Raw genomic sequence first — 13,277 nt, forward strand, 5'->3', positions numbered from 1 at the left:
TGGGAAGTGTAATCACCTGGATATCCTGCCAAATATCTGACTTCTACCTCAGGGAATACCGCTGACCTTTGTTTAGGCATTGGCTCTTGCTGTTATCTATGACCTGTGCAACCTCCCCAGCTGCAATGTATTCGCAAGTTAGCAAGAGGTCAGGTGGTACTTGTGGGTAATATAATATGCTGGGTTGGTAAGGCCACAGGAATTACTTTGCATGGTAAGCTATTGCTCCAAAAGGAGGATAAGTGTGTAGATATATTGTTTGTGACATCAGTGGATATACATTTTGAAGTTTTCTGGCCTGCCAGAAAAGGGAGTCGGTTTTTTAACTTTGGAATAGCCCGTTGTGCAGCCACCCTGTGTATCACCTATGATGTCATTTATTTGATTGGTAATTAAATCTCTGAACAGCCTTACCTCACCACTATTTTGTGTGAAATACTCTTTCTGTTTCTTTAATAGATACTATCTTTTGCTGTCATTGATGCTGCTGTAGAGAGAGTGAGGTGGTAGTATTTAATGGATGCTCAACACCCTTTGAAAATCTATATTATCTGGATGTGTATCCTTCAATCATGTTGCAGCAGATTTGTGATGATTACGACCGGTTATAAATAGATTGAGAAATGTTTATGGCTATTCAAACTGAATAAGTGGCTATTCAAACTGAAAAAATGCATATTTTGAATTAGATTGTGTTTTCGGTGAGCATTAAAGGCCTCTCCGCGTTGGCCCGTATCCCATGTCAATTACGTAAAGAGCAGCAGGGGGTCAGAGTTGGGTGGCACCAAGGGGGGCATCAGAAATACCTGAGGACCCTAGTGTTAGTACCTGGAATGGGCAGGAGAATATCCTTGGTGTGGGGAATACCTACGTGAGTTGTCCCAGGTGGTATATTCCAAGTCCAGGAGACCTGCAGGGCAGAAGGGGGAATTACTCCAGCGCACTGCAGACCGAAGAGGATACAAGAGGATAAACGATCGACAAAGGCCACTTCACCATTCCAGGAGAAGACTTCGCCAAGGCACAAACACAATCATGGTCTCGGAGGTCCAGATCCACCAAGACTACCGGAAGTGCCCAGGTATACTAGAACTCACTGAGATTGTGAGTGGCTTTGTAGGACATTATTCTTTTAAGAAACAACAGGAAAACAAAAGAGGTGATGGCTGGAAGGTTTCTAATTAATCTTAACCTCTGGCATTGCTCCGGGCAACTATCCAGACCATCGTTCTTTGCCTGCCAAGCCATTGCAAAAGGGGAAATACCATAGGCAAATCAGGCATGGTCCCAACCCAAAAGGGGTAGTCCAGCCCAAACTGCTTTGTCACATCCCTTCTGCACAAGTCCACAGTCACCCCCAGACATGTTTTAGCCTTGTTGGGCCTCATCAGTGAGGAGAAGCTTGAGCTTCTAGGCGAAGTAGGCACAGGACCCCCATCTGGGCATGCCCGTCCCACTCGGGGGGACACAACAAAACAAAAGAGGTGATGGCTGGAAGTTTTCAAATTAATCTTAACCTCTGGCATTGCTCTGCGCAACCCTCAAGACTATTGTTCTTCGCCTGCCAAGCCATTACAAAAGGGGAATGATCATATGTAAATCAGGCATGGTCCCAACCCAAAAGGGGTAGTCCAGCCCGAACTGCTTGGTCACATTCCTTGTGTACGAGATCACAAGAATCCCCAGACATGTTTCAGCTTTGTTGGACCTCATCAGTGAGAAGTAGCTTGGGTCTCTAGGCCCAGAAGGCACAGGACCCACGTATGGGCATACCCGTCCCACTTGGGGTGACTTCAAACTAATCTTAAGCTCTGGCATTGCTCTGGGCAACCCTGCAGACCATCGTTCTTTGCCTGCCAAACCATTACAAAAAGGGAAAGGCCTTATACAAATCAGGCATGGTCCCACCACAAAAGGGGGAGAGCAGCCCGAAATGCATGGTCATATCCCTTCTGCACAAGACCACAAGCATCCTCAGACATGTTTCAGCCTTGCTGGGCCTTATCAGTAAGGTGTAGCTTGGGTCACTAGGCCCCACAGGCATAGGACCAATGCCTGGGCATACCCGTCCCACTCAGCGCTACAAAGCAAAACAAAAGAGGTGATGGCTGTAAGGTTTTCAAATTAATCTTAACCTCTGGCATTGGTTTTGGGGAACATTTCAAAGAACACTTTATCAAGCCAGTTTATGGAATGGCCAAAGGCACTGTAGTGATCAATAACTCTGTATTTGCTATACTTATGGGGCAGGAGAGTGCTGCATTCTCTCCCTAGCTGAATCATACTAAAATGTCACCTCGAGAATTCTGACTGCCGAAAATTCCGACCCCCTTACACCGCATATATATGTGTGGGAGGTATGGGATATAACATAAGTATGGGGGCTGCGGGGGTCTCCCCCAACATATGTATGTGGTGTAATGGGGGCTGGAAAAAAAGAAAAGTCAGCATTTTTGGACGTCGGACTTCTGGGGGTGGCAGTAATCACTTAGATCCTCACCACCCAGTCTACAAAACATATTAAGCCCCAAGCCCTCATAACATGTAAATGCAAATGAATAAACCATGTTTAATATAATAGTTGGAGGAGAAACACAATATTGTTTCATAAAATCCAGCTATTTTCACCTCATAATTTAACTCAGCTTTGATAAATTACTGAAGCTAAAGTCAGATTTCTGAAAATTATTAGTCAAATGTTACTGCATAAAACCGGAGATTAGAGTCTGACATGAACAAATTAGGGTATCCACAAAATATATCAGATATCCGATATTTGAGCATCTTAACTACCCATGCATTTGTAGAACATGTTTACTGAGAATCATATGACAGTATATTAAAAAGGAATCGATAAAAAATCTGTAACGTCTTACATGGAAAATGGTTCATTTGATGAAGCTGCTTGTGGTGCTTCAGCTCGACATTTTGCTTGATTCCATCCCTTTGTGTAAAGTATATAAGTACAGTGAGCAATGGGGCACCAAGTGATGATGCAGCATTGGAAAAGGTAGGATCAGAGGGTACAAAAGGAAGGAAAGCAGGTAGGTGTTTTTGCTCACAAATCTGCTTCACGGTGTCAAATAAAAGCTGCAGCCACAGTACATAATACTAGATTTAACAGTACTAAAGCATACTGTATTCATGGACTGTAGTAAATTATAGTTGCCAACTCTCTGTACTTTGTTGTAATACAGCAAAACTAATGTATTATGACCACAAGGGGTAAGAATGCAGTGGTGGGAAGGGCCTGCATGATTCAGAGTCATACAGACTCTTCAGTTGTTCTCTATTTTAAAATCCCATAGGACTTCATGGTGAAATGCCACATAACTGAATGTGGGATTACTGATGTGCTAATATCGCAGTGGATACTGCTCATCTGTGGATGAACACTCCTCTATTAACTCCAGGCTATGTCTGTATATAATAATCAATAATATTTATAATACAACAGATAGCACCTGTATAAGCGCTAACTATATTAATTTGTGACAATGAGGACTGAAGAAAACTCTGAAAGACCAAGGTCACTGGGGACAAGCAGCTTAGCCGAGAAATCGAACACGTGGTGCCCCAAAACAGACCTTGAACTGTATCACATTCTGTGAGGTTCATGTATTGTAAACATAATTTCAAGGATATATATACTTTATCTTACAATGAATCATACGCATGACTTAATCATTCACTTATGCATTTGGCACTTGTGAACCTATATACATAATGCCTAAATACAACATTTTAAAAAATGTATGAAATATTCCTTGACATCATGTGACCCAATGACATTTTTAGGAAAAATGAAAACACACCCTTTCCGAGTTAATGGCATCAGAACTCATAAATGATTAATTTCCATACATTTCTGACAACATAACTAAAGGGATTTTCCCCATAGGATTACATCTTGCCATCTCAATAACATTCCTCAAACTTCCTGGTGTACCACACAGGGCATCAGATTTACATGTCAAGAAAGACATGTAGGGTCCTTCCCATCAACAGGTGCATGGTTCGAGCATAACAAACAGCAGAAATCACTATTTGTTTTTATTTGGAATTAGTTGGTACTGGTGCAAATGCTATTCATTATACAATGGGTACATACCTAATTAACTTCTGGCCGCTATACTATAAGTTGCAAGACTTGGATAGAAGAGAATGCCACTAGATGACGTAAGAAAAGAAGTGTGTTTGTACATGTGTGAAGATGCGCACATGGTGCCTTCTTTCTAGACTCCCCCAATTAGGAACAAGAAAATGTAAGATTAGACAAAACTTCCCATCTTGAAATGTGCCCCTTGCCACTGGATATTCTACGGTAGTTGTCCCATAAGCAGAAATAGCACAATCGTTATTGGTCCCTATGCACGTTCTCTTTTTATAAACAGACATTTCGAAGAACTGGAAACACATTTCATACACAAAATTCTAGCTGTACCACTTAAAAATTAAACGTTGACATTTTCTCAGATAAAATGCACTCCTTTGAGACTATGATTTTCTTCAGCAAATGTGCCCTTTTTATTTGACTCGTGATTGTCAGTATGTCAAAGTAAATGGGCCTCATTCCGAGTCCCGCGTTAACCCTGCCGGTGTTACCGGTGGGTTGCTGCCAGACTCGAAATGATTTACCAGCGCCTGACTTCCCGGTAACACCGGGGGATTCCAACCTCAGCGGCGCCAGTAAAATGTAAATCCCCATTCCCATACAGTCCTATGAGACTCTATGGGAATGGGGATCATGGAAGCACCGGCACGACTGCTAACAGTGCCGGTGCTTCCGTGAAAGTCTGCCTACCGTGGCCGCCTTGCCCGGCAGGGTCGGACCTGTTGGGCACAGCGACTCCGGCAGGCAGACTTGTACTTTGCCGGTCTGGAAACAACGATGCCGGTAAGCTTGCCGGCACCGTTGTTTCCAGACCGGCAACGTTGTAATGAGGCCCAATGTCTTGAAACAAGTGGGTCCTAACAGACTGCATCTTGGCAAATTTTCAATTCACTGAATAGCTTGCTTCATCCACAAGGAATATTGCTTGCGAAAAATACATCGTAGTTCACAAAGTTTCATTCAGAAAAAAATTGTGGTCTGCAGTTTTGATATTCTTCAAATTTGCTGTCACTGTGAAAAGTCTCTATTTTACATGTGTTATAGATATTAACACTCTAAAATACTATTTACAGCTGCTTCTAAAACAGAGTCAGTTTCTGCAACATCTTGACTGTGATCTGGAATCAGTTTTGCCTGGTAATGTTCATGTGAGGCGAGAGTTAAAAGGTGTGAACATTCTAAATCCGTAGAGCTACAACCGATTTCAACTTGTGAATGTCTCCCATTTTTTTTCACTCCCAACATATTCTTAAATGTTTTTTCTAAACTCCTATTAAGCAACATGTCTTTTTGTGTCTCCTTGGTACTTGTCACGGTTCTCGCCAGTAAATCTTCACTTGAAATGTCTGAGTGAAGGGAGTGCATACATTTTAACTCAGTGTTGATTTCCACCGGACCACATAATGGACTATGCGTGTCTTCCTCTAGCTTTTTAAGCCTTCTTGATACGGTTTTGGATTCTGGAGAACAGGGACTGCAATCTGAAAGTTTACTATGACCACTCCCTTCTCCAGGTGCATTGAGGTTCTGAATTCCAAGAGAACAGCTTAATTTATCAGACTTAGAACCTTTCCAAAACTTTTCATACTTGGCCTGGATTTTTTTTGTTTTATTCAACAATGCAATGTTATTAGGCACTAAGCGACGTGCGTCATGGTTCGTGAGTTCTATGCTACTAGAGGCATCTGAGTCTTCCTTCTGTAACTGAGGTGTCCAACTAAGAGAACTTGAAGTTATCCTTGAGGCATGATGTTGGTCACTGGATTCTATTTCCTTATCAGGTTTTTGAAGAAATCTGGAGGCGCAGCAAAAGTCAGCATGATAACTGTCTGGAAAAGTAAAACCATATATATATATATAAGAGTTAGAGATACATGACAATTAAAAATGCATTATAAGTAAATAGAGATGGAAAACAATCTGAATGCTGTCTTAAATTTATATATGGGAAAACAGTCTTTCTGACTGTTCTCTATGATGTCACTCATACATTGCAGGCCAATCTCATTGCAGGTAGGCAGCATGAAGAGTGTGAAAGTTAATAGCATTAAATTTCTTGAAATTGCTGACAGCATATATCTTATGTTTATGTTTATTGTGTTTATATAGCGTTTTACGCCAAAACGCTTTACATTATAACAACAAGAATACAATAACAGTAGAAGCAATTACAAATATGAGTCAAACCAGTAATACAGCAATTAGAACCATTTGCCAGTGAAGATAAATGAGGGAAGAGGGGGTGGAGAGGGGAAGGAAGTGGGGAACAGGAATTGGAATAAGCTGAAGGCGAGAGAGGAGGAAAGGGGACTTAAAAGGAAACGAAGCAGGGAGATGAGAGGTAAGAAGAGGTGGATAAAGGGGGGACCGGGGAAGGAGGAGGAGGGAATGAGAGTATCAGGGAGGGGAGTGGAGAAGGAGAGATTTTAAGGAGACACGAAAGGAGGTATAGGTGGGGATGGAACGGATAGAGAGAGGAAGGGAGTTCCAGTGGAGGGGGGCAAGGAGCTGAAAGGAGTGAAAACGAGAGGAGGCGCATGGGGACGGGGGAACAAAGAGAAGGAAGAGGTCTGCAGATCGGAGAGAGCGGGAGGGAGTGTAGAATGAGATGAGAGAGGAGAGAGGCAGCATAAGTCACAGGAGCCACCGTTTGTTGTTATGGACAAAATGGAGCTAGCATTTCTTTCCTATTTGGCTGCATGTGTGCTTTAATGACTGCATGTTCTTATTAGAATAAATGCAGAAAAATACTGGTTGTGAACTACCTTTTTATATGAAAAAAATGAAGGTGGATAAATACAGAAAAAAGGCCAAAAAATCAATATTGATAAATACAGACGGAAATGCCAGAAAAATAAATACCATAAATCTGGGAGCCTTAATTATAAGTTAGCCAGTTATGCATGTGTAGCAAATGTAACTTGCAAAGGATATTGTTTCCAAGCACTTGCATCAATACAGATTGAACAGCACTACCGTAAAATGGTTAGAAAAATGTATACACATTTAAAACATTACTAATCACAGACGATAAACAACAATGTAAATATTTTTAAAGAAGGACACTTAATATGAATTAAACCAAAGCTGGGGGAGGGAGGATTTGGCCAGCAAGGTTTACCATCTGATTGTTGCAGAATACAAGGGAAATGATTCCCTGATGGAAGAATGAGTCCGCAAATTGGATGTGAAATCACGAGCGAGCTGTGGTCGAAAATGTGTCAGAATGTGAGACTTTGCTCCTTGGGGCATAGTGAAAGATCCCGTCAGATCAAAATCTTAAACAGGCTTTATTGGACTCCAGAGCAATTTTGGAAAAGAAGACTTGCTGACAAGAATGATTGTTGGGCGTGTGGGACTCTAGAGCATATGCTGTGGGAATGCATGAAGGTGAGAAGTTTTTGGATGGAATTTGGTGTAGTCTGCGAGAAGGTACTAGCAGAGAAAATTGATTTTGATTTCATGACTTTGGTGATGGGGAGTGATGAGTTACTAGAGGAGCTAACTATATGTCAGAAGAAGTGGTTATTCAGAGGTGCGATGGTGGGGAAGATTCATTTTAACTACCTCGAAATCTGCCATGCCACTGAAAATGGATGTTTAGGTTATGGAAATGCATAAGCTGGCGGAGGTGGAGAGATCTATATTTAGAAGAGAAAGGAAAATCATGCTTTTTGAGAAGATCTGGGGGAAGTTTTTATTGTTCTACTAGACTCAGCCTATTGTGAATATGGACCTGGACGGGACTGGATGAAACTGTACTGATGTTCTATTTCAATTAACGTGGTTTGATTTATCTTGTATATATATTCTGTATACTTGAAAATAAATAATTCAAAAAATCTTAATATGAATGTGTCTCCTAAATGTATTTTGCTGGGATTATATGGAGGGATGCAATTACCCCTGGAAGCAAAACACTGTTCCCCACAAGGTGTTTTCTGGTAACTAAACGAGAAGATTTAGCAGATTTATCAGAAGTGATTACAGTACACACACTGTCTAGATTTAGACAAGGAGTGAAGAGATGCTTGCTGTATGAGAGATTTGTGTAAAAAAAAGAGGATGACCATGGTCATTCAACAAATTCTAGGACAGCAGTTGGGACAAAGAGAACACTTGTGGGGAAGAAATAAAAGCTGAGGGAGAAAGGGCAGGTACTGATTGATTAGACATTGCTAAAGCTATTGTAGATTTGGCACTTCACTATTAACAGTTCATGGCATATCAAATGATTGCATGATTATCCTAATTGCATTCTGATTAACTCTGGCCCCAGATGTTTTTCTCTTTATAATGAAACGTTCAGAAAAATTGAAAAACACTAATAAACATAATATACATATATATGGATGCATTACTCACCGTAATCATATTTCTGATGCTTGTATCTGCTTAGATTCACATGCTGTGCATAGGCCGACATCTAGTGGAAGCTGTGGCGTATTACAGTTTGTTTTTCGAAACTCGAAAAGGGGCGTCGAACTAGGGCGTGCCAGTATTACTATCCCTAGTGTGACGTCTACTGTACCCATGAACCCTCACGCATGTAGGACCCTCAGATTGTATTTTTTCTGACATGAGGTAGCATGAGGAATAGCGTGAGTACAGAGTATCCAAGCAGATAGATAGATAAGACTACAAGCATCCATGCGCCTTCTCTCAAAGGGGAGGAAGGGTGGGTGCATGTGAATCTAAGCAGATACAACCATCAGAAATACGATTGCGGTGAGTAATGTATCCATTATGAGGCCTGTGGAATCTGCTTAGATCACATGCTGTGCATAGATTCGCGAGCAGTGTTAGAAGAAGGAGGTGGGATGTGAGAAGGGTAATGAGTGAACAAATGTCTTAGAACCGCTTGAGAGTTCCATGTAGCTGCTTTGCGAATGGTGTCAAGGGGTACATTTGCAATGAAAGCCAGAGTGGCCCCAGTACCTCTTGTAGAGTGGGCCCTTGGCGTAAAAGGCAGTGTCTTTTCTGAAAGGGAGTAACACAGCTGGATACATTTGACTATCCATTTAGAGATGGCACCTTTAGAGATACAATCTCCTTCTCTGCCTGTAGCTACAGAGACGAACAGTTGATCTGTCTTTCTTAGCGGTCTGGTATTGTCTACGTAGTAGAGGACCGCTCTTCTCACATCTAGCGTGTGTTGTTTCACCTCAGCAGAGCTTTTGGGTTCTTGGAAAAAGGCAGGTAGGTCAATGGACTGGTTAACATGGAATTTAGAAATAAACTTAGGTGAGAACCTAGGGTGAGTTCGTAGAACCAGTTTATCCTTATGGACAGTAAAGAAAGATCCTGCACTGACAGAGCTTGAAATTCACTGACCCTTCTTATGGATGTAATGGCTACTAAGAAGGCAGTTTTATAAGTCAGGTGTTTAAGACTAGCTTTATGCATGGGTTCAAAGGGGGAGGCCATGAGTTTAGCAAGCACCACATTAAGGTCCCACCCTGGTGGAGGGTTAGAAATTGGAGGGTGGGGTCTCTTCACCCCTTCCATAAAGGCTTTCACAACTGGCACTTTCCACCATGACACCTTGTTCTGGGAGGTGGTGTAGGCTGACAGCGCCGCCAGGTTACCTTGAGTGAATTAAATATCAAGCCTGCGTCCAGAAGGTGGAGCATGTAGGTGACAATATTGGAAGGAGTGCAATCAATTGGGTTGATTTACTTATTCTGGCACCAAATAACACACCTTTTCCATTTATCAAAATAACAGTGCCTTGGGGCGCTGTTGAGCAGCCGTCAAGATGGCTGCCTAGCTCTTGAGCTCCGTGCACAGCCGTTCTTCATCCGAGGACATCTGTGGGCTAAAGCAGCTCTGCGCCTACCCGACCGACCCACTGGCATCCCTATAACTGTGGCTACGTGTTGCTGCGATCCTGGCTCGGATCGGACCTTGGGAGCCGGAGATCTACTTTGCGGGATCCTCGAAGCCTTCCTTTCCCGGCTCCCGCCACCACACTACGTCCTCCCCTGCCGCATCCCTCCACTGGCCCGCCTGCTGAGACGCACATCGCGGTGCCCTGCGGTCTGCGCCGGGGGCGCCGCGGACTGGGTCGCACCCTTCGCTGGACTGGCGCCCGCGGCCTGGGCCGTGCCTTGCGCCGGCCATCCTGGACTTTCTCCCCGTTCTGGGGCCGGGGCCCTCGGGCCTCGCTGAGCCCGGTCTGCCCGGCCGGAGGGCCCCGGTGCTGGGGGGCCCTGGGCCGTCCCTCCTCCGCGCTGCTCGACACTTGGGCGGTACGCCCCTCCTGGAGAAGCTGCGCCCGCCGCCGGGCTTGGCTGCGGCGCTCGACTGGGGCCCCGCTGATCTGACATTTGCGGCCTGGTTGCGGCCCACGGCCTCCGCTCTGCGCTGCTGCCGTGTCCGGATCTACCTCCGGCGGCACCCGAGGACCTGAGGAGCTGCACCTACTCCCTGACTGGACACTTGCGGGCTGCATACCAGGTGAGGAGCTGCTGGGGCTGCTGCACGCCGGAGCCATATTGCCCCCGTATCCGCTACAGGCCATTCTCGACCTGGGCCTCTGTCCCCGCGCCGCGCGGCCCCGGCTAGCTCCTGCGCCACCTTGGTTGGTCTCTGGGCCCATGTCCCTGCATCCCGGCGGACCCGGATCGGCCCGCTGCCGCCTTCCTCCGGGCACAACGGCCCCCGGATTAATACTGAGGCCCACACTTTGGCACAGCATAGCTTCCTTGCTGGTCATCACCTTCACGGCCCTATGCAATACCCGCTTAAGCACTAAGGCCCACACTCCTGCGGTTGGTACTCTCTGTGGTGCTCACTCGGGCTCTGTTCTGGACACCATCATCACCCTCTAAGGCGGTTGGATCGCGCTCTCCCTGCTGCTACTCTATACTTCCCTGATGCCACAGCCCCTGCCGCCTCTGTCAGGATTTGTTTGAATCGGCGGGCTGGACCACTGTCATTTGCCTTGAACCTCTCCTACATCTCCTCACTCGAGTCTTCACTCTGGCCACTCAGGGCCCTGCCACATTATTCACGATGTCTAACAGATCGAGGAATAACAATAAAACAGGGGCCATGGACAAATTCGCTAAAGCCGCCCGAGGCCCGACTCGGCCCACGCACCAAGCGACCCAGCTGACGACCCGCCATGCGCCGAGGCACCCACCACTGACCTCACAGCGATAATGGAATCCATGGCTAGAAACTTTGCAGCTTTCCATGAAAAGCTTGATGACATTAATGCCAATGTAGCCTCACTCAGAGCCAAACTGGATCAGCAGGGGGTTCGAATCACGGAGACCGAAAACAGGATTGGAACCAATGAAGATAATGTATCTACACTCCAGGGCACGGTGTCCACTCTGGTTTCGGATATGAAGGCGGTTAAAGCCAAATGTGATGACCTCGAATCTAGGTCGCGCAGAAACAATATACGCATCGTTGGTGTCCCTGAAAATGCGCTGAAGGGTCGACTGGAATTGGCGGTCGAGGATCTCTTGAAGGAACTACTGGGTAACCCAGACATGTCTCCCTTCTTTACCATCGAGAGGGCCCATAGGGCGCTGTCACCCCGGCCTAAACCCGGTGACTTTCCGAGACCCATCATTGCCAAGGTTCTGAGCTTCAAAGACCGCGACCTAATTCTCCGCCTCGCACGGGAAAAAGGCGAGTTACGATTGGACTCGCAGATGATCAGGATTTTCCCCGACTTTTCCACCGGAGTTCAGCAGGAACGTCGCCAGTTCCTTGGAGTGAAGAAACTCCTCAGGGAAAGGAACATCCCCTATGCCATACTCTTCCCTGCACGCTTGAAGTTTACGTTCAACGACAAACTATACTTTTTTACAGTGCCATCTGAGGCGGTTAAATTCATCGAGGCACATGTTCCTCTCCACCCTCCGGCTGATGACAATATGAATAATGACTGAATTCTATGATTGCTTTGTGATGCCTTGATACTATGCTTATATGTGGATCGAGTCCTGCCACTCTCTGTTCATATCCATGAGTGATCACACCTCTGCATTCACTTGTATACAATGCTTTCCTACGTGGGCTTAATTATTGCTCTTTGAGGAGCAACTGTCATCCCGTCCAAGTTATTCTCCCACACTTACTCCTGCTGCTCTCTGACATGCACAGCTCCCTTGGTCTGGTTGCAACCGTTGCCCTCTATTCACGAGCACTAGGGCATGTTTCTTCTCATGGCTCCGCCTGGGCTGGGTTGCTGGATCCCCGTGATGTGTGTGTTGCTCCCTGCGCTCCATTGGGTGAGACTGGGATATTCATGTTTTGTCCGCTAACAATGTTCGTTTTGTAACGGAACCAGCTGGTTCCTAGCGTGCTCCCGCACGGCAACGGCGCACCCCACTGCGATTGCACTGTTTTTGGATATGCCCTTGTTGTGGGTTAGCCCCTGTTGGGCTCTTGGGCAGTCTGGGCCATGTTGGGGCCGGCCCGGCTCTGCACAGTTGAGGGTGGGTGTTGTTCACACTGCTGAAGTTGGGTCAGTGGTGAGGGTGGTGGGTGGGAATGGGGTATTTGGAAAACACGGCATACTAGGGCTCACGGCACGCACACTGGCAAAACATAAGCGCACTCCCGACCTCAACCCCGGTAATGCGCACTGCTGCTATACCTGGGATGTTCATTGATGCGGGTATGCCGGGATTAGAGATCCGCCACTGACATGTCTACCGTCATATTGTCCTGGAACATTCGCGGATTAAGCAATCACACCAAGGCCCGCAAGATCATGGCCTTTGCTAATAGACATGGCTGTAAGATACTACTCCTACAAGAGACACACTCCAATGCCCACATTCCAGGTACCATGGCCCCGTCGTGGGGTCCCACTAGATTCTTTACTTCCTACTCCTCCCAATCCAGGGGAGTCCTCACAATGATCCATAAATCGATCAAATTCATCCTGCACAAAAGTTACGTATGTCCTGAGGGTCGCTATGTCATACTACACTGCACGATGGTGAATAGAGAATACTTACTTGTTAACACTTACTGCCCCAACGTTGACTCTCCTGAGTTCTTCGATGCGGTAACTGCCATACTGTTGGGCTACGTGGGAGTCCAGATTATATGGGGGGGTGACCTAAACCTTATTCTCGACACTGTCCTGGACAGGACTGGCACGTCCTCTCGAGCCCTAACCAGTGCCGCACGC

The 13,277-nt window shown here is 45.7% G+C and overlaps 1 protein-coding gene across 8 annotated transcripts in view; it reads right to left on the reverse strand.

The window, feature by feature from the left end:
* Positions 1–3,584: 3,584 nt before the first annotated feature.
* Positions 3,585–13,277, reverse strand: part of BICRAL (BICRA like chromatin remodeling complex associated protein) — a 2,181,199-nt gene continuing 2,171,506 nt past the window's right edge. For all 8 annotated transcript variants that reach the window (XM_069608491.1, XM_069608492.1, XM_069608494.1 and 5 more), the window contains one exon: positions 3,585–5,943. In XM_069608491.1, the coding sequence (XP_069464592.1) occupies positions 5,162–5,943 (782 nt within the window). In that variant the 3' untranslated portion in view covers positions 3,585–5,161. The remainder of the gene's footprint in view (positions 5,944–13,277) is intronic.

This window comes from Ambystoma mexicanum, chromosome 4q (genome assembly GCF_040938575.1).
Source record: "Ambystoma mexicanum isolate Mex_15411 chromosome 4q, UKY_AmexF1_1, whole genome shotgun sequence".
Taxonomy (NCBI): Eukaryota; Metazoa; Chordata; class Amphibia; order Caudata; family Ambystomatidae; genus Ambystoma; species Ambystoma mexicanum.